Source organism: Loxodonta africana, chromosome 2, assembly GCF_030014295.1.
Source record: "Loxodonta africana isolate mLoxAfr1 chromosome 2, mLoxAfr1.hap2, whole genome shotgun sequence".
NCBI lineage: Eukaryota > Metazoa > Chordata > Mammalia > Proboscidea > Elephantidae > Loxodonta > Loxodonta africana.
The window spans coordinates 97537671-97557573 of record NC_087343.1 but is presented as its reverse complement, the minus strand read 5'-3'; the positions used below and the strand labels follow the sequence as shown (position 1 = coordinate 97557573).

Below are 19903 nucleotides of genomic sequence, written 5' to 3'. Positions count from 1 at the left end.
AGATGGACAACCTTGAAGGTATTTGAACAAAATAAAAATCCGCCAACCTTTGATTATAGGCTTCGATAAGATGCATGAGATAGGAACGTATATCAAGTATAGGTATTACCCGGAAACCAAGAAAGTTAGGTAGTTGGACGTGTTTTGCTAATAGGAAATATAAACTACTCTCTTTGTAGCAATGAAGCTACATCTGAGCTTGCTTACATGGAGTCATGGCATGCTAAGTCTAATGGGGTTTTAGAAATATTTGGTGTTTGCATAGGAAGCTTCACAAAGCAGTCATTTAATGAATAATTCTGTCTCTTGGTAAAACCACCTTTAAGTAAACTAGGCAGACACTAGAGTTATACTATGATTTTTCAATCTCTTAGTAAATCTTTTGTGTTTCAAATTTGTCAAATATTTTATAGTGCTTACATCTTTGACTCCCTGACTTAAACATCTGTATTACAAAAGGAACCCAAGTACAGAGCGATGGATCACTTTGTGTGGCCTTTCTCTCCATGGTCTTATAAATCCCACCTAAGTGATTGGACAGAACTGTGTGATAGGGTAATTGTGGCCCACCAAAGGGATTGTTCAGTTTTGCCATCTGCTAGGTTTGAAATGAGCCATCCCAGAAGCGGGAAGGAGAAGTTCCCATCACCACCAGTGAAGAACAGCCAAGAGTGGAGAGCCTGTCCTTTGGACACAGGATCCCTGTGTTGAGAAGCTCCTGGAACCAAGAAACTGAGAAAAAGAGCAAGTTGTAAACTTGAACAGTGAGAAGCAGTGGCAGGAGAGATTGGCAGGAGAGACCGACAGTAGACCAAATAGTGGGCTGAGTGCCTGAGGTGCCTCTGGGGACTTAGTGGCAGGGGCTAAAAGAGCTTTGTAACGCTTGCCTGAGCAGGGCACAGGCCTAGAGCCAGAGAGAGGTATGCCTGTGAGCACAGCTGAAAAGACGCTGTCCTGATGGAAGAACTGTATGCTGAGCATTTCTGAGCCTGAAATGCAACCTGTTACTTCCTTAATAAACCCAATAACCGTGAGTATTGTCTGTGAATTCTGTGTCCATCGCAATGAATTATCGAGCCCAGCAGAGAAGGTAGAGAGCACTGTGGAAAGGATGGTTGTTGTCAAGGCTGGTAAAGATGGTGGAGAGAGGAGGCATGTCTGACCTCCACCTCATAGGAATCAGCCTTAGGCTGTTAGTGTTGATTCTCCTTCCCCCTCGTGGAGTGAAAGGAGGTCAGACACACTGCCCTCATGCCCTTTTTTATACCAAGTTATCTTTTGTCTTTAAGCCTTGCTCAATTTATACTTTTATTTCTAATAAATACATTTATTTGAGGCCCAGAATAGAGTCTCAACCTGAATAGAATTCCTTCTTTTTATTATTTGCTCTTAATATTGGACTCATTATGAAAATCCATTATATGTTCTATGCACTTTTCTTCAGTTGTGGAGTCAGTCTTATTTATTTACATAAGTTCCCTTGTTTCATATCCAGGAAAGTAATTTCCTTTACAGGGGTTCCTAGTTGTCAGCAGGCATAGTCTACTCATTTGAATTTCAGAGGAAACCATAAAAGTCCAAACCCGAACCCACTGCCATTGAGTTGATTCTGACTCATAGCAAGCCTATAGAGCAGAGTAGAATTGCCCCACAGGGTTCCCAAAGCTGTAAATCTTACAGAAGCAGATAGCCACATCTTTCTCCCATGGAGCAGCTGGTGGGTTCAAACTGCTGACCTTTCTTTTAGCAGCCAACCGCTTCGGCCACTGTGCCATAAGGGCTCCTTAAAGGAAACCAAGCACCATGTAAATAAAATAACTATTGAACTTCTTATGAGTCAATTATTTGATCTTCTTAACCCCTAGTAACTACTTCAGACTACTTCTAGTTTTTGAGTTTGTTTTTATTCGAGAGAGTCAGAGAGAGAGCAAGAGTGTGCACGAGAGCGCCCCTGAGCTGTGAGAAGTGCAAAAAGGTTTATACCATCCTGTCAGTTGCCTCTACATTATATTAAAATAATCCAGCTACCCACATTGGGGGGGGGGGATTGGGGGAGCTTTCCTCTGTCTTTGCCACAAATACAAACTGCAGTATTTGTGAATGTTTCTACTTCATCTATGTTGAAAGTGTACTTTATTGGAGAAAACTCTGACCTACTCCACCAGTTGCCACGAGTCAATTCAGACTCCTTGCGACTATGTGTGTCAGAGTAGAACTGAACTTCATATGGTTTTCAGTGGCTGATTTTTCAGAAGTAGATATCCAGGTCTTTCTTCTGAGGCACTTCTGGGTGGACTCAAACCTCCAAACTTTCAGTTAGTGGCCAAGTGCTTTACTTGTCTGCACCATGCAGGAATGATGGAAATTTTAGAGAACAGAAAATGCTAACTGCTCTCTACCTCTCTTAAGGCAGGGCTAGAGCTGGTATTTATTAGATGATTTTCTAAAATCTAGTATTGAAATATATAATCCATATTTCAACCCTTGATGAGGAGGAGGTAGCAACTGTGTGAAAAACAATATAATCTGACATTTACAGGCCAAAACTGGGAAGGGCTGTGTACAGGAACTACCTCCATGAGGTGAGAAGAATTTGCTGATAATTTTGGTTCTTTACTAATGCTGTGACTGGGGTCAGCCTTCAGAAATGGGACTCTCCCTGGTCTCTAATATGCCAAGCACCTAATGTAAGACTGCAGGTGCTAGCATGGGGTGGGGCTGATGAGGAAGGAGAGAGATTCTCAGACTGTGCTGTTGTTGCTAGGTGCCGTGGAGTCGTTCTGACTCATAGGGACCATATGAACAACACAACAAAACACTGCATGATCCTGCACCATGCTCACAATCATTGATATGCTTGAGCCCATTGTTGCAGCCACTGTGTCAATCCATCTCGTTGAGGGTCTCCCTATTTTTCCCTGACCTTCTACTTTACCAAGCATGATGTCCTTCTCCAGGGACTGATCCCTCCTGACAACACATTCAAAGTATGTAAGACGCAGTCTCGCTGTCCTTGCTTCTAAGGAACATTCTGGTGGTACTTCTTCCAAGACAGATTCGTTCGCTCTTTTGGCAGTCCATGGTATATTCAATATTCTTCACCAATACCACAATTCAAAGGCATCAGTTCTTCTTCAGTCTTCCTTATTCACTGGCGAGCTTTCACATGCATATGATGCGATTGAAAATACCATGGCTTGGGTCAGGTGCACCTTAAGAGTAACTAAAACTTCTAAAAACAGCATCAGTCCTAAATAAACCCTGGGCAATAAGATGAAAACAGAATGAGGAACATTTTCTCCATTGCCCTGCTTGTCCCGCCCAGCTCTAAATTATCACTAACTCATGCTGTGGTATCTGAGTTTACATATCCCCTCCAGCAACTAAATCATTAAATAAAAAAAAAAAAAATCATTACCAGGTGGTAATTTAGGTCCATAGGGGGCCCTGGTGGCTCAGTGGTTAAAGCTCAGCTCCTAACCAAAAGGTCAGCTGTTAGAACCCACCAGCCATTCCATGGGAGAAAAGATGTGGCAGTCTACTTTCATAAAAATTACAGCCTCAGAAATCCTATAGGGAAACTCTACTCTGTCCTATAAGGTCTCCATAAGTAGGAATCGACTCGATGTCAATGGGTTTGGTTTAGGTCCTGGGGAGAAGTGGCTGAACATATCCCATCTTAATTTTTTGATATTTCTTCATCTCAATATAACCTTTTATCGAAATACATATAATCAGGTTTCCCCATAATGCAGTGAAAAACATGATATGCTTTATTTAAAAATGTGATTTTAATATTTTTTCAGAAATGCTTATTTCAAAGAAGTGTGTATGCAGAAAAGCAGAAAGTGTAAATAAGCAGTTAAAAGGTAAAGATCCAAAGCTTCATTTGCTGTACTAATATTAGTGTGAGCTGACTTTCAAGGGAGATTAGGGAGGGTTAAAAAAAAACTTCCTTTTTTTTTCGCCTTGAAAAATCTATACTGTTCTAATTTATAAAATTTCTAAAATACCCAGATAAAAGACAAACTCAAAGAATATCTGTTCAATTTTTCAATTTTTTCTTTTGTTCATCCTTCAGAATAGACAATTCTGTATTTGCTATAGAGTCTGTTGTTGTTGTTGTTAGGTGCCATCGAATTGGTTCCAACTCATGTGACCCTGTGTACAACACAATGAAGCACTGTCCAGTCCTTCTGCATCCTCACATTCGCTGTTTTGTTTGAGCCCACTGTTGCAGCCACTGTGTCAATCCATCTCATTGAGGGTCTTCCTCTTTTTTGCTGACTCTCTACCAAGCATGATGTCCTTCTTCAGGGACTGGGCCCTCCTTATAACATGTATGTGAGACATAATCTTGCCATCCTTGCTTCAAAGGAGCATACTGGTTGTACTTCTTTCAAGACAGATTTGTTTGTTCTTTTGGCAGTCCATAGCCAACAGCACAATTCAAAGGCGTCTATTCTTCTTCAGTCTGTCTTATTCATCGTCCAGCTTTCACATGCATGTGAGGCGATTGAAAACACCAAGGCTTGGGTCAGGAGCACCTTAGTCCTTAAAGTGACATCTTTGTTTTTAATACTTTAAAGAGGTCTTTTGCAGGAGATTTGCCCAATGCAATGCATTGATTTCTTGCCTGTTGCTTCCATAGGCTTTGATTATGGATACGAGTAAAATGAAATCCTTGACAACTTCAATCCTTTCTCCGTTTATCATGATGTTGCTTATTGGTCCATTTGTGAGAATTTTTGTTTTCTTTATGTTGAGGTGTAATCCACACTGAAGACTACAGTAGCATTTGATCTTAGTAAGTGTTTCAAGTCCTCTATACTTTCAGCAAGCAAGGTTGTGTCATCTGCAGATCATAGGCTGCTAATGAGTCTTCCTCATATAGTCTAGGTTTTGGAATTATTTGCTCAGCATACAGATTTAATAAGCATGATGAAAGGATACAACCCTGACACACACTTTTCCTGATTTTAAACCATGCCGTATCCCCTTGTTCTGTTTGAACGATTGCCTCTTGGTCTATGTACAGGTTCTGCATGAGCACAGTTAAGTGTTTTGGGATTGCCATTCTTCTCAATGTTATCCATAATTTGTTATGATCCACACAGTCAAATGCCTTTGCATTGTCAATAAAACACAGGTAAACATCTTTTTGGTATTCTCTGCTTTCAGCCAGGATCCATCTGACTTCAGCAATGATAGCCCTTGTTCCAAGCCCTCTTCTGAACTCAGCTTTAATTTCTGGCAGTTCCCTGTTGGTGTACTGCTGCAAACATTTTTGAGTTATCTTCAGCAGAATTTTACTTACATGTGGTATTAATTTCTATGATATTAATGATAGTGCTTGATGATTTCCGCATTCCATTGGATCACCTTTCTTTGGAATGGGCACAAATATGAATCTCTTAGAGTCAATTGACCAGGCAGCTGTCTTCCAAATTTCTTGGCATAGACTAGTGACTGCTTCTAGTGTTCTACCCATTTGTGGAAGCATCTCAGTTGGTACTCTGTCAATTCTTGGAGCCTTGTTTTTCACCAATGCCTTCAGTGCAGCTTAGACTTCCTTCTTTCAGTACCATTAGTTCTTGATAATATACTACCTCCTGAAATGGCTGAACATCAACCAATTCTTTCTGGTATAGTGACTCTGTGTTTCTTTCATCTTAATTCCTCCTGCAGATCTACCCAGGGGACTTAAACCTGAACTGAAGAAGGATCTCAAGTGTTGGTGAGCACAAGATACATTCCTGAATGGAAATTTTTACTTTCTACTTTTTCTGGTCATACTCACATTGTTTGTTTAAACTTCTCTTGTCAGATTTGGGAGACATGGATAATATTGATTAAGCTGTAGAACACCTCAAGAGATTGTAGAACAACTAAAAGCTAAAGTTCCAGAGTGAAATTATTTCTATGTTTTGCTTACTATGATTCTCATTTGGATGCTATCTCACATTCTGTTGGACTTCTACTGGCTCTACCACCAATTGTTAACACCACTTGTACCCAAATAAGAAAGAAATCCTTTTTATATAACTCAAAAAAAAAAAAAACAAAAAACATAAAACAAAAAGAAAACAAATACAACAAAAACAAATGAGAAGCTGAGACATTGCCCAGGGAATTGGTAGGTGCCCTTTAACAGAAAAAGAGGAAATGAAAATTCATGGAGGAGAAGACAACATGCCCACCAAAAGAGAAAGACCACAGCAAAGGGTTATAGTTCCGGGCTTTCAGTTTTCATTTTGGAGAATTTTAGTTTTTTCTTCCTCTGCATTACTATACTTCCCTGGCAGATGTCCCATTTCAATCTACATTGAGAGGAAACAGGATAACAAACTATTGCTGCTGTTGAAATATAAAGCTTATTTGTTTTAGCACTGTGGCTTCTGGAAACCCTGGTTTTTGCTTCCAACATTTAAAAGAATCATGCCGAGCAGTGACAGGTAGTCCATTTGATCCCTTGAGTTAACAAAATGGTGTTTAGGATAACAATAGCAGAGCAGTAACCTGAAGTAAGAACGGTATCTGTCACTGGTCATGTTTTTTGCCAGGTTTTCCCAAATTCTGACAATGTGAAGAAATGAAAATAACTGTCAACTATTGCTGTTTTTGGAGTATGAGACATCTAACTATCTGCTAAAAAAGTCACCAGTGGCTGTGACTTGTGGAGTCTACCCAATAAAATCTCGTATTTCTATAATCATTACCTAAGCCCGAAATTCATTAAAACCCAATAACAATTTTAAAATGAACACCATTTCAGAATTTCCATTTTCAATTTCTGTGTAGTATAATCAATTTTACCAATTACTCCTACCCTAGTAGGCAACAGACGATATACAGCGCAATATAGGTTGAAAGAGAAAACTAGCTTGTCACTTAAAGTAAACTCAATTTTATTACCACCATTTCTAAAATTCCTAAAAAGGATTATCACTCCACCAGAGATTCAGCCTTTGTCTTTTATGCTATTTGATTTTGCTGTAGAGACTTTGTTTTCTACTTGGGATGCCAATGCAAATATGCCATGTCATGTTTTATAAAAAATAAAGTCACGATTCGCAGCAGGATAGAGCACTTGGAAAGTCTTAATCATGACTTCAAGGGAAATTTACTAACGATAAAATTTTCTCTTGGACAAATGCTTTTTAATTTTTTCTTGGGATGATACTGAATTTCTCAAAAATACTTAAGAATCCCAAAATGAAAGGTCAAAAAGGCTTCCTCAGAATAAACCTGTTCTGTTCCTAATGATTCTTCTGGAACCATAGCCAATGAAATAATTACGAACACAACAGGGTTTTTTCTGGTATAGCCTGATTTTCTCATTCTAGGATAAAAAAAGGACTGAAAAATTCAAATCAGGAAATATTTCTCTGAAGCAAACTCTACTCTTTAGAATGATTCTCTTCTAAAATTTTTTTTTTTTTTTTTTTTTAGCTGTGCTAAAATGCTTGATGGAGTTATTTTTAACTGGGGACAGAACACTCATCTTGGAAAATGTTCTAATCTCTAATTTTATAATGAGCAGAAATATATACTTTTGATGAATGACTATACCAACAGCAGTACTTCCACCAACACTTTGGTGCAGAATCATGAAAAGATAAAAGATGTTATGGTTTTCAGGAATTAAAATCTGTGTTCTAGATGAACTGCAGTCTTTAATCTGGATCACTTATATCAACGTTGGGGCCTTGGCGGCACAGGGGTTAACAGCTCAGGCTGCTAACCAAAAGGTCAGGAGTTCAAATCCACCAGCAGCTCTCTGGAAAATCTATGGGGCAGTTATACTCTGTCCTATAGGGTTACTACGAGTTGGAATCAACTCAACGGCAATGGGTTTGGTTTTTATTAGTTTATATCAATGTTAGAAGAAACAGCATTGGGTGCCTTTCTAGATAGAGTTTAGAGGGTCTAGATAGTCAACTGAATGACTAAGGGCCATCCTAGGCTAATCATAGTTTATATCACCAAATTACATACTTCATTTTCATCCTAGCTCTGTAATCTGGTAGAAACCCCCCAATTTTGGGTGATACATCGGTAGGGTCCTACTAGATAAAAGAATTGTATTCTTAACTGTTGCCATATGAACTGATTCTAGAATCACCTGAGAAATATGCTCAAAATGCAAAAGGCTGGGTCTGAGAGTCTTCCCATCTTCTCATCTCCTGTAATCTAGAGTTTTAGAAATTATACTGTAAAACTTTTTGTCTATTAACATTTAGGTGAAAAAGATCATGTACATGGGAACAATAGTCAAATGGTATGAATTATCAGTCATGCCTTAGTTTCCAAAGAAGTGTACAGAATGGTTAGTGCTCTTCACTAGGAATCAATAGGCCTAAAACGAGACCTATATATCGTGACATCTGTCTTATGTCATTTTAATAATCTGCAGAGGAAGCATATGATTTGAAAGTTATTTCTTTATCTTTTTTTTTGTTTTGCAAGTATTGAATTGGATGTCATAATTCCTTAAGAAATTTGAAAAGCAGAAATACATTCAATATGCATATGTTCTTTTATTGCTTTTTTTTGCCCATGCAGTTTTTCATGGTAAATAATGAGCCTAGTTGATATCAAATGGATTCCATTTTTTTATTGTTTGTTATTATTTTCATTAAACAATGTTAGCCATGCAAAATGATTAAAAAATAACTAATAATCTTGGAATATGTACATCCTATTAACTGATATAAATTGAACTGGTCTTTCATTATAGGAGTGATTTTCAGGTTGCACAAAAATAAGTCATTTATATTCCAAACACAACAATCATTTCTGGGATAACCATCCAGTACAGTTCACAGACTCCTATTACATGGCTGCATGTACTTATACAGTTCTATTGCAAAAGGCAATACAAATACGAGAATATCCTCATTCTAATAGTTACTGAGGAGCTAGAGGTGGGTGTCCGCGATGGGTATTCTCCTGAGTTCTACGATCTGGGAGTCAGTCAAGGTGCCTCCCTCCTGGCTGCCTTGACCAGATTCATTATCACTGACACTGAGCCCAGCACCTGCAATAGAAAAAGAAAAAAACACAAAACTCAAACTCTTGGTGTTGTGACTTCTTAAAGGTTAAGTTATATTAAGCCAAAACACATTTATTTTTATTAATTACGTTAGTCAAAAGTGAGTTACACACACAAGAAAAAAGGGACTGTTGGTAATTGTTATGGCATATATAATTTTGGAAAGAATCAAAAATATATATGTGTAGGTATATATGTATGTATGTAGTGTACTTATATATGTATGTATATATATAGGTACATGCATATATATATGTATTGGAAACCCTGGTGGCATAGTGGTTAAGTGCTACGGCTGCTAACCAAAGGGTTGGCAGTTCGAATCAGCCAGGTGCTCCTTGGAAACTCTATGGGGCAGTTCTACTCTGTCCTATAGGGTCGCTATGGGTCGGAATCGACTCGACAGCACTGGGTTTGGTTTGGTTTGGTTTATATATAGGTATATGCATATACATATGTATACCCATCTAAGCGACTGTATATATCCATATATATAATAAGCACATAGGGAGCATGGTTACAGATACTTAGACATAACAAAACACCTCACAAGGCTGGATTTCTGGGTTTAAGGATTAGGGCTATAGTCTCATAGGACATCTTGGTCAACTGGCATAATATAGGTCATAAAGTTATGTTCTATATCCTAGTATGCTGAGTAGTGTCTGGGGTCTTAAAAGCTTATGAGCACCCATCGAAGATACTGCTGTTGGTCTCTATTTGTCTGGAGCAAAAGAGAAAGAAGGAAACCAAAGACTCACTGAAGAAACTAGTTCAGTGGACAAATAGTCTACAATTTCTACGGCCTTATCTACCTTGAGACCAGAAGAACTGGATGGTGCCTGGCTACCACTATCAATCATTCTAATGAGCTCCATAATAGATGGACCCTGATAGAATGGAAGAAAAATGTAGAACAGAAACTCAAATTCCTACAAAGGAAAACAAACAAAAATACAGACCTACTTGACTGAGACTGAAGGACTCCCTGAGACTACTGCCCTGAGATACTCTTCAAACCTTGAACAGAAAATAACCCGAGATCACCTTGTAGCTAAGTAACAAATTGGTTAAAAAAATAGTGAAAATCATCTGTAAGTACTATGTGCCTTTAAAAAAATCAACTATATGAGACCAAATGGTCAACATTACTTTAAAACAAAGATGAGAAAGTAAGGGGGCAGGAAAACTAGATTAATGGAAATGGAACAACCAGAAAGGAAATAATGAGAATGTTCATGCATGGTGAAGGATGTAACCAGTGTCACCAAACAATTTGTGTAGAAATTTTTGAATGAGAGCCTAAACTTCTGTGTAAACCTTTACTGAAAACACAATAAAATATTATCTAAAAAATAAAATAAAAGTGAGCTATACACTTAGAATGCCCAGTTGTCATCAAGTCAACTCCAACTCATGGTGACATCCATGTGGGTCATAGTGTTTTCAGTGGCTGATTATTGGAAGTAGATCTTCAGATCTTTCTTCCAAGGTGCCTCTGAGTGGACTGCAACTGCCAACCTTTCGGTTAGCAGCCAAGTGCGTTAACTCCTATACATTTAGAATAACCCCTTACTGTCCGGTCAGTTCTGACTCAGACTGACCCTATAGGACAGGATACGACTGTCCCAATATGGTTTCAATGCTGCAAATCTTTACGGAAGCAGACTGTCATATCTTTCTCCCACAGAGGGGCTGGTGGATTCAAACTGCTGAATTTTGATTAGTAGCCAAGCACTTAACCACTGCACTACCAGGGCTCCTATATACATTTAGAATAAGTACTGTTAAAACCTAAAAATTATAGAAATATATTTTAAATTTTCTCTCATAGTTTTTGTTAATAGAAATTAATTTATGAAGTTACAAAGTTTGGGTTTGTAATCTTTTCTTTGTTTTCACATGGTTGATAAGGGTAAGCTATTCCCAAGAACAGCATTTTTCAATTATGGGGCTCATTACAATAAAAAAACAGGCAGGCTATTAGAATTTTCAGCAGAGGGGCAAGATGCACAGTTAGAAAACACACAACCCCAACCCCACAAGCACTGGATCTAGCAGGTCCATTGGTTGAGACTGTTGTGTCGTGATCTGTGAAGAAATACACGCATGTGAGACACACTGGTATCCTCTTAGTGCCCTGGAGACCCTGCTCTGAATGACTCAGATCTGATCACAAGATAAAAACAATTATGTAACACAATGGTAAAGCAGAACCACTCAGGAATCCCACAAAGGAGCTGTTATTAACTACAGACAGCACATATAGCCTGTTTTGAATAAACTCCACCATCCACTCACTCTGTTTTCCACAACTCAGACAGAATAACTCAGAAAATTTAAAACTATGCTATAGTAACACCTTGTTCTTTCCTTCTCTAATGGGTGGAACATAAACTCTCATGCTGTTTCTCTGTCTCTCTCTCTCACACGCACACACACGCACACACACACACACACACACTCTCTCTCTCTCTCTCTCTATGGGGATGTGGCCACGGGGTGTTCTGGTTTGAATCACCAGAGATGGGATTACAGCTCCTTGCTCCTCCCCTCTGGGCTCTAGACTCAGCAAATAAGGAGGGAAGTGAAAAACCAGTTGCCTGGGCAGCTGAGACTTCCCTTTCTGTGTGAGAGGTAGGAAAACCTATTCTGCAGAGTTGGCAGCTATGGGAAGATGGCGAATTAGCTTCATTTTAACCTATTTGGAGCTGGAAGCAGGAATCCACTAATGACCGCCTTCTAAGCCAACTCCTCTTCTGAGTCCCTATTCTTCCTACTTTCTGTTAAAGACTGCTGTTGAAACCCTACTTCCTTCTTTTGCTTCTGTGCCACTGCCCTTGTCCATCTTGGTCTCTGACCTGGCTCTTTCCAGGGTTCCTCTGCTTTCTCTTGCCTCTCTTCCTACCACGTAACCACCAGAGGATTTTTCTTCAGCCTGGCTTCAATGCTCCCAGGGTCTGTCTGACCCTCATCTTCACTCTAGCCTAATGTCTCATAGTATTTCTGAGCTCAGGATAGAGCTGCTTGTCTCCCTTTTCACACCGTTATTATGCTGGCACTTCTGCCTGGGATGCCCTTCTCATTCCCTGCCTACAGTATCTGGCTGCCTCCACTCTTCCTATAAATATCAACTCAGGCATCACCTCTGCTCCCTGTGAAAACATGATGATGATCTTTTTAAATTTCTGACACCCTTATTGGATTATGTCTTTCATATCTTTTTATCTCACAGCTCATAGGACAGTGCCCAGCACACTGTAGGAGTTCAGTAAATGTTTATTAAGGATATTAGCAAATTGTACTCAACACCCTAGTTCTTCAAAATGTACTCCCATCTTTATCACCTGTTCTTTTCCTCTGGCCCGTTCTGCATTCCACTGCATTCTCCTACTCAAGAACAAACATCAATTCCCACTGTCAATTTGTCAAGTTTGGAACCCTCTGCTTTGGCTCTTAAGATACTCCATAATCTTGTCTCCACTTTACTAAATGGACATATTTTCAACCTTTCCCCATGGACAGCTTTTTCTCAAACAGAGCAGATTTCCTCACTTATGCTGAATGGGCCATATTAATTCCAGTCTGACTGCCTTCCTGGCGATCCACTGAGGCTCATCTTCACACCCTTTCACATATACTTCTTATACCATTCCTTCAAAATGCAATAGTTGATACATACAAAGAAAAGTCTCAATTTATACCTGACAAAATTACTAATCATATCCCTCTTATATTCAAATTGCCCTGGTTTGGGGTCAACTCATACAGTGACCCCATGTGTGTCAGAGTAGAACTGTGCTCCATAGGGTTTTCAATGGCTGCTTTTTCAGAAGCAAGTCTTTCTTCCAAAGCCCTCTAGGTGGACTCAAAATAGCCAATCTTTCAGTTAGTAGCTGAGTAGCTAGCCAATTTTGCCACACAGACACTGCAAAAGATATATAATCCTATTATAATGCATATGTAAGTCATGAAGCAAAACGATTAGCAAATATCCATGGATTCAAATTAAGAAGTAGAAGACTGCCAAAGATAATGTTTTTAAAAAATTCATCAAATTGCCAAGATTTGTAAATTAATACATTTAACATAAAAATTCATATTTCTGGTTTCTCTTGAAAAGATCAGAAGGCCAGGCAACACTAGGCCTGCATTTCTGCACGGTGAAGAAGTGAAAATGTGCACTAGGCGGTACCCTCCAGTTTGCCGCTGTTTTCACCCTGTCCTCTTGATTAATTTATACTATTTGCCTGTCCCTAAAGGTAACACTTGAGTTGCCACAATGCCTTAAAATAACAAACGGGCCCATGCTTCTCTGCCAGAGCAAGCACAGAAGAGAGGAAGCTGTCCGACTTGGAGGAACCTTCCTGGTGAAGTAATACAGCAGCCGCTAGGAAAGGAGAAGGCCTCTGAGTCCCTGAGGGTGTAGCCCCTGAGGCATGTAGCAGCTTGATCCAGGTGATGAGGAGATAAAAGGCTAAATATAACCAATTTACTAGGGCAAAACTGAGAGGGCTCCATGATTAGCATCAAGGAAGAATGGAGCTGAATTATCTAACATGAACCAACTCCCACTGATTTCTGTGTGGGCCTGCTCTAAACCCCACGAGGAATGCCATAATAAAGCCAGTTTGACGACCACTGGGACAAAAAGAAAAAAAAACACAAGTCCTGAACTGAAAGCAGGCCGAGCAGACTGCAAAGGACCAGAGCAAACTGGACTGGGAGGTATAACGTGGGGTGCAGCTTTACAAGTCAATGGGGTTAATTAGCCTGCTTGTCTAGTTGCCCAGGGCCCTGTGAGGTGTCAGCAAGCCCTATTTATAGGCTCCCCTTGAGTCACCACATCTACGTGACCCACCTCATCTTCCTTTCCAATTTCTTCCCACTTTAAATAAATTCATATTATCCAGATATTAATCCCTCCCTGAGACTCAGAAAGGGCGCATACTACACATAACTATAACATGGTAGATCTGGGAACACAACTCAGGTCTCCCATTTCTTTGTAGTTCACTATTCAGATTTTCTGAAAGGTGTCCTCTGTGCTTAAATTTTAAGCCAAGATTCAATAAAAACATAGCAACGGTGATAAAATAACTCTCCTCTTTAGTAGAGAGAATAGGCAATCTCAACGGAATTATACTAATTTATCTTCATCTTGTTATCAGGAGGGACCAGTCCCTGGAGAAGGACATCATGCTTGATAAAGTGGAGAGTCAGCGGAAAAAAAGGAAGACCCTCAATGAGACGGATTAACACAGTGGCTGCAACAATGACCTCCAGCATAACAACGATTGTGAGGATGGTGCAAGACCAGACAGTGTTTCGTTGTATTGTACATATATGGTCACTATGAGTCGGAACAGACTCCATGGCACCTAACTGCAACAATACCTTCATCTTTAGCCTCAGCTTTTCTCAATATTTTAACATGCTTCTGTTAGGAAACGGTGACCGTTAATCCTATTTTAGAGATACAGGGACTGATTGAGGCTCAGAGGTGTTCAGTGAGTTGTCCACATTACACAGCAGGCAAGTAATGAAATGAAGATATCTACTCAGCCTTCTGCCCCAAATATGTAGGGTATTCTACACGATATTGCCTCTTGAGGTGGCAGCTCTAATCATTTTACTTCCTCGTCCCTGACGCCTCAACCTCAAATGTTCAATTTCGTATAGCGAAGAAATTTCAAACTCCTTGGCACATATTCAAGGCTCCCCCAATCTCAACTCACTTGATAGTTATGGTCTAGTGAACACCCAGAAGTTACAGAATATATTATGAGCATTTAAAATTGCTTTTAAGTATAACAATAAGGTGAACCCAACAAATAACTCATACCATGTACCGAACCTAAACTTTTGTCAGACACGGCACTAGATGCTTTTCATGGACAATCTCTAGTCCTCATGAAAATTTACAACTTAATTCTAATAATCGTTACATGATAAGTGAGGAAACCAATAGGTTAAGTCCCTTGATGAAAGTTACACAGCTAGATACTGTGGAACTATGATTCCAACTCAGGGCACTCAGACATAAAGGCCACTGTTACTATATTTGGTCTTTTTAAATGTGACACTGGTATGAAGGTCATTGTTATGGACTGAACTGTGTCCACCCCACCAAAAGTTATGTTGAAGTCCTAAACCCTGTACCTATAAATATGACCCTTTTTCGAGATAAGGGTTTTCTTTTGTTATGTTAATAAGGCCCTACTGGAGTAGGGTGGGTACTGTACCTAATCCCTTCTGAGCAATGTCTTATAATACGAGCAGAATAGACACATACACACAGAGAGAAGAGATCATTGAGAAATTGTCTACAAGCCAAGGAATGCCAAGAACCGTGATTATCAATAAGGAGAGACCTACCCCTAGCGCTGATACCTTGATTTGGATGTCTAGCTTCCAAAAGTATGAGGCAATATCTATCTGTTCCTTGAAGCTACTCATTTGTGATATTTTTGTTACAGCAACACTAGATAACTAAGATAGTAATATTCTTTCAATCTTTTCTTCAAAATCTTTCAAAATTTCACTTTCTCCCTTTGATTCCCACCTAACTTTGTTTAGTACATGGGGTCACAGAAGTTCTTGAGGTTAAATAAGTCATTGTGGTTTTAGGTCATGTCTCTGAAAGAGAAATTTATTAATGAGTTCTTTGAGGAGTCAGAGTACTTTGGGCCCTGATTCTGAGTGTTTTCATTTGTGTTCAAGGGGCAGTCATTCATTGTCTCCTGAAGGAACATGAAAATCGTGTATAAGTTTCCAGTAGGTAAATGTTTACTGTGGCATCTTTGTCATTGGCTTGAGGTAAAAACAAGGAGATGGAGGGGAATCAGGTTAGTCACTCCGGGAGAAAACGTCTGTGAAGAAAGTCCCTGTCTCTAAGCCCAATATGTTCCAACCTTGACATTTTTTAGAATCCTGTCAGCTTTGGATCAACATAAAAATGCCATCACTCAAAATACTCCTTCTTAAGAATGTGAATAGAGTATATTCCTTCTCATTCAGCTCTTATCCCTGGTGTGGACTGTGTTACTCAGTATCTGTGTTAGCTCAGTATCTTCTCTTTCCTTAAGTGGAGGCTGTTCCAGGTGACTGTTCCCATTCTCGGTATTCCTGGTTGAGGACACGGATGTTACATTAGAAAGTTATTTAAAAACAAAACAAAACTAATAATAAGCAAGGCGCCACTAGTCTCGAACTGAATGTCTCATTTGCCTGCGAAAATGCTGATGCATTTCAGGAACCAATAATTAGTGAAGGACATTAAGTTCTCCGTTTTATTTAAATGTAGATTTCTCATTAAAGGAAAAATATTTTATTAAAAAAAAAAAATCAATGGTGTTTCCTTTTCTTTCTTTTTTTTTTTTTTTTAAGTGTTCAATATGGTTAAACTTCAGATGGAAAAAGAAGTCCATGACTGGCTTTAGGGCCAGGTCATTTTATTGCACGACACATTATTTTAATACACTTGCATTTGTTCTTTTTAAATATGCAAACGAGTGTCTTGACACAATGACCCCAGAAAGCTTGTGTTGCTCACTTCAGAACTCAATTGTAGCCGTTAAACATGAGCTTGGGGCCTGCTGACATATTTGTAAAACAAAGCAATAGTGGTCCTTGAGATAGATCAAGGTTTGCAAACTCAAATGTCACAGAGTGTCTATGTGTATCAGTGAAACGTGCCTGCTGGGGTCTGGACAAACTAGAGAGGTATGTCCTGTCTAAAGAAGGCAACCATTACCCAGCTCCAGTCAAACAGTGTTGTGCTAGATTTCAAACACTCTCTTGCTCAATTTTGCAACAAATTTTGGATTTTCATGGGATCTCTCTAAATGTTTGTGTTGACTCAAAAAATGTTAAAATGCTACGTGGATCAAACAAAACACATCTTTGGGCTGAATCTGACCTGTGGGTCAAGTATAAATTCTGCTGTAGATGCAATGGCATGTGAAGTGCTCCTTTGATTTGACCATATTTTACAATGTAAAGTGTCTCAGGGAGTGGTACTTGATTATTATACTACTTTTTCTAAAAATACAGGAAACCAAGTTTAGAAACTGTTATTTTGGTCTTTTAAAGTATTTATCTCCTAATGAGCTTAGTGGACTTTAAAGAATGCTAGACTATATCTATAAGTAAGCAAGTCATTCCATGCATTCCTGAACAGGATGTATTTAAATACTTGTTATATATTTAGGACCCAGATCTAATTTAATTATGCTGCAAGAATTCATTTTATGTTTCCGGTATCACAAGCTACACCAACAACTGACAGCATTATGCTGCTGTGGACGTGTTCTGCTCTGAGAATTATGTGTAATCCGAAAGCCTTTTTTCAGTCCAAATTCTATTTTATGCAGTTGATAATTTCCTTCTTCCTGAGGCTCTTCTCCCTATTTAGTTCTCTCTCTGACTACACTGCAGTTTCGTTTGTAGGATCTTCTTCTATTGACTCCTTAAATACAGGTATGATCTAAGATTCTGTTCTTATTCCTCTTCCTTTTTCTTCTCTACCCTTCCCTTCCCTCCCCTCCCTTCTCCATCTCTTTTATTTTCTTCTCTTTATTCTCCTTCCCCTCCCCTAGATCCAGCTTACACATCCCTGTGCTTCAAATATCATCTCTGCATGGATGAATTTCAAGTCATGACCTCTAGCCCTGATCTCTCACCTATGATCCAAACCTGCATACTTAAGAGCCTGCTAGACATCTTCACAAGGATAATCCACGAGGCCTAATGATCAGCATGTCTCATCAGTTTCCCTCCCACAAACAGACACTCTACATACTATTCCTTCAGTCATCCAGGGGAGAGGCAGAGCTTTGCAAATACCCTCAGCATTCCTCTTGTGGTCATATTCTTGTTTTCATTTTCACTGTCTTGATTTGAGGGCTTAACCTCACTCCCTTGGAACATTGTAATAACCTCCCAGCCATTCTGATCTCGTCTCTAGATTTATTCCTCATACTTCCATATGAGTTATTTTGCTTCAAAAACCAGTGGGAACATGTCATTCCTTTCTTCTAAAACTTCCATGGCTCACTATGTCCTATAAAAAATCCCAACAGCTTAGCATGGCATCTGAACAGTATTTTGATGTTATGCAAAATATAAGTAAGTGTTCTGCTCTACTCAAATGAATCTATAACCAAAATAATACGACAGGTTAAATGAAGTAGAGTTGGTTTCTTTATTCTAGAACTTTTCAGAGCTGCTAAAACACTAATGTGAATTGTGAATCTCTGCAGTTTCCGAAATACACTTGGTCAGGGGAGCCTTCCATTGAGGAATAACTATAAATATCTCAAAGAAGTTGTTTACAGAAATCCAGCTGGGGTACTATAGTAAAGTGATAACAAAGTAGGTAAGCTACCTGCCATGGATTGAGTTGTGTCCCTAAAAATACGTGCTGGAATCCCAATCCCTACACCTGTGGATGTGATCCTATTTGGAAATAAGGCTTTCTTTATTATGTTAATTGAACCATACCTGAGTATGCTGGGTTCTAAATCTAATCACTTTTGAGTTATATTAGACACAGATACACACACACACACACACACACACACACACACAGGAGAAAACAGATGACATATGAGGATTGTCTCCAAGCCAAGGAGCCAAGGAATGCCTGAGACTACCTACGAGGAAAGAATAGACACAGATGGAACCCTGATTTGTACTTTTAGCCTCTAAAGCTGCAAGAAAAACAATTTCCATTCTTTAAAGCCACCAGTTGTGGCATTTCTGTTACAACAGCACTACATAGTTAAACACTACTATCTTTCAGGCCTTTCTCCTGCTGCCTCGCTCCGCTCACCCTTTGCCCCAGCCACACTACAAGGCTTGTTCTTTCCAAACAGGCTGTGCACCTTTAGCCTTCATGCTTTGGATAGTTCTATCCCCTCCATCGGAATGTCCTTTCCTCCATTTTTCAGATATTTACAACCTACACATTCTTCAAGGATCAACTAAGAGGTTTTTTCTAAAAAAAAAGTCTTGATCTCCTCAATAATAACTTTTTTTCACAATTTACTTTATTCCTTCTTATGTCATGTTTGTATGAATGTCTATTCCTCCCACCAAACCAGAGCCTTCATTTATGTATTTGTTTTTATTATTTACAATATCTAATAAATGGTTTTCCAAGTGACAGAGAACTGTTATTGACTCTAGGGATGAGTTCTTATTCATTTCAATACGATTTGCCAGACTTAACAAAGGACTTGAGAGGCAGTATGCATATTGGTTGAGAACACAGACTTAAGAGGCAGTCTGCCTTGATTTGTTCTGTGGCACTATCATTTTCCATCTAAGTGGTCTTGGGCAAGTTACCTAGACCTCCTGTAAATGGGCATAAAAATGGTTCCTACCTTTTAGACTGTTGTCAAGATAAAACGAACCAATATCAGTACTTAGAACCGTGCTAGACATAGAGTAAGCACTCAACAAATGTTAGATGCTACTCGTAGCTGGAACATAGAACTTATTCAATGGATGATGTATTAATTAAATTATTCGAAATTAACAGCTATTTTTAAGTTAAAAAAATAATTCTATCTCCAGTCCTTAGCTATTATCATACATTTACAGTAAATGTGTAAATACTATATCCTTATGAATCAAAAGATGGAATTATTGCTATGATTATACCTACCCCATTTTAACTTTTAAATACAGACAACAGAGGAAAAACTCTAGTTCAGATTTATTGAACTTGAATAATTGAACTTCAGTAACAGATTTATTGAACCTGAAGCAGAAGAATCAGTTTTGATTTCTGCCTCTGAAACTCACTAGCTACAGGAATTGACCAAGTTACAGGCATTCTTA

The 19903-nt window shown here is 38.9% G+C and overlaps 1 protein-coding gene and 1 long non-coding RNA gene across 2 annotated transcripts in view; one reads left to right on the top strand and one right to left on the bottom strand.

Moving 5' to 3' along the window:
- The first annotated feature begins 885 nt into the window (after positions 1–885).
- On the top strand, positions 886–16369 carry LOC135228370 (uncharacterized). Its single transcript, XR_010318891.1, has 3 exons — positions 886–1030; positions 5689–5737; positions 14227–16369. It is a non-coding gene; the product is annotated as an uncharacterized LOC135228370 (long non-coding RNA).
- ADGRV1 (adhesion G protein-coupled receptor V1) overlaps positions 6227–19903 on the bottom strand; it is a 614420-nt gene continuing 600743 nt past the window's right edge. The window contains exon 89 of the mRNA XM_003404981.4: positions 6227–9040. Within this exon, the coding sequence (XP_003405029.2) occupies positions 8922–9040 (119 nt within the window). The 3' untranslated portion in view covers positions 6227–8921. The remainder of the gene's footprint in view (positions 9041–19903) is intronic.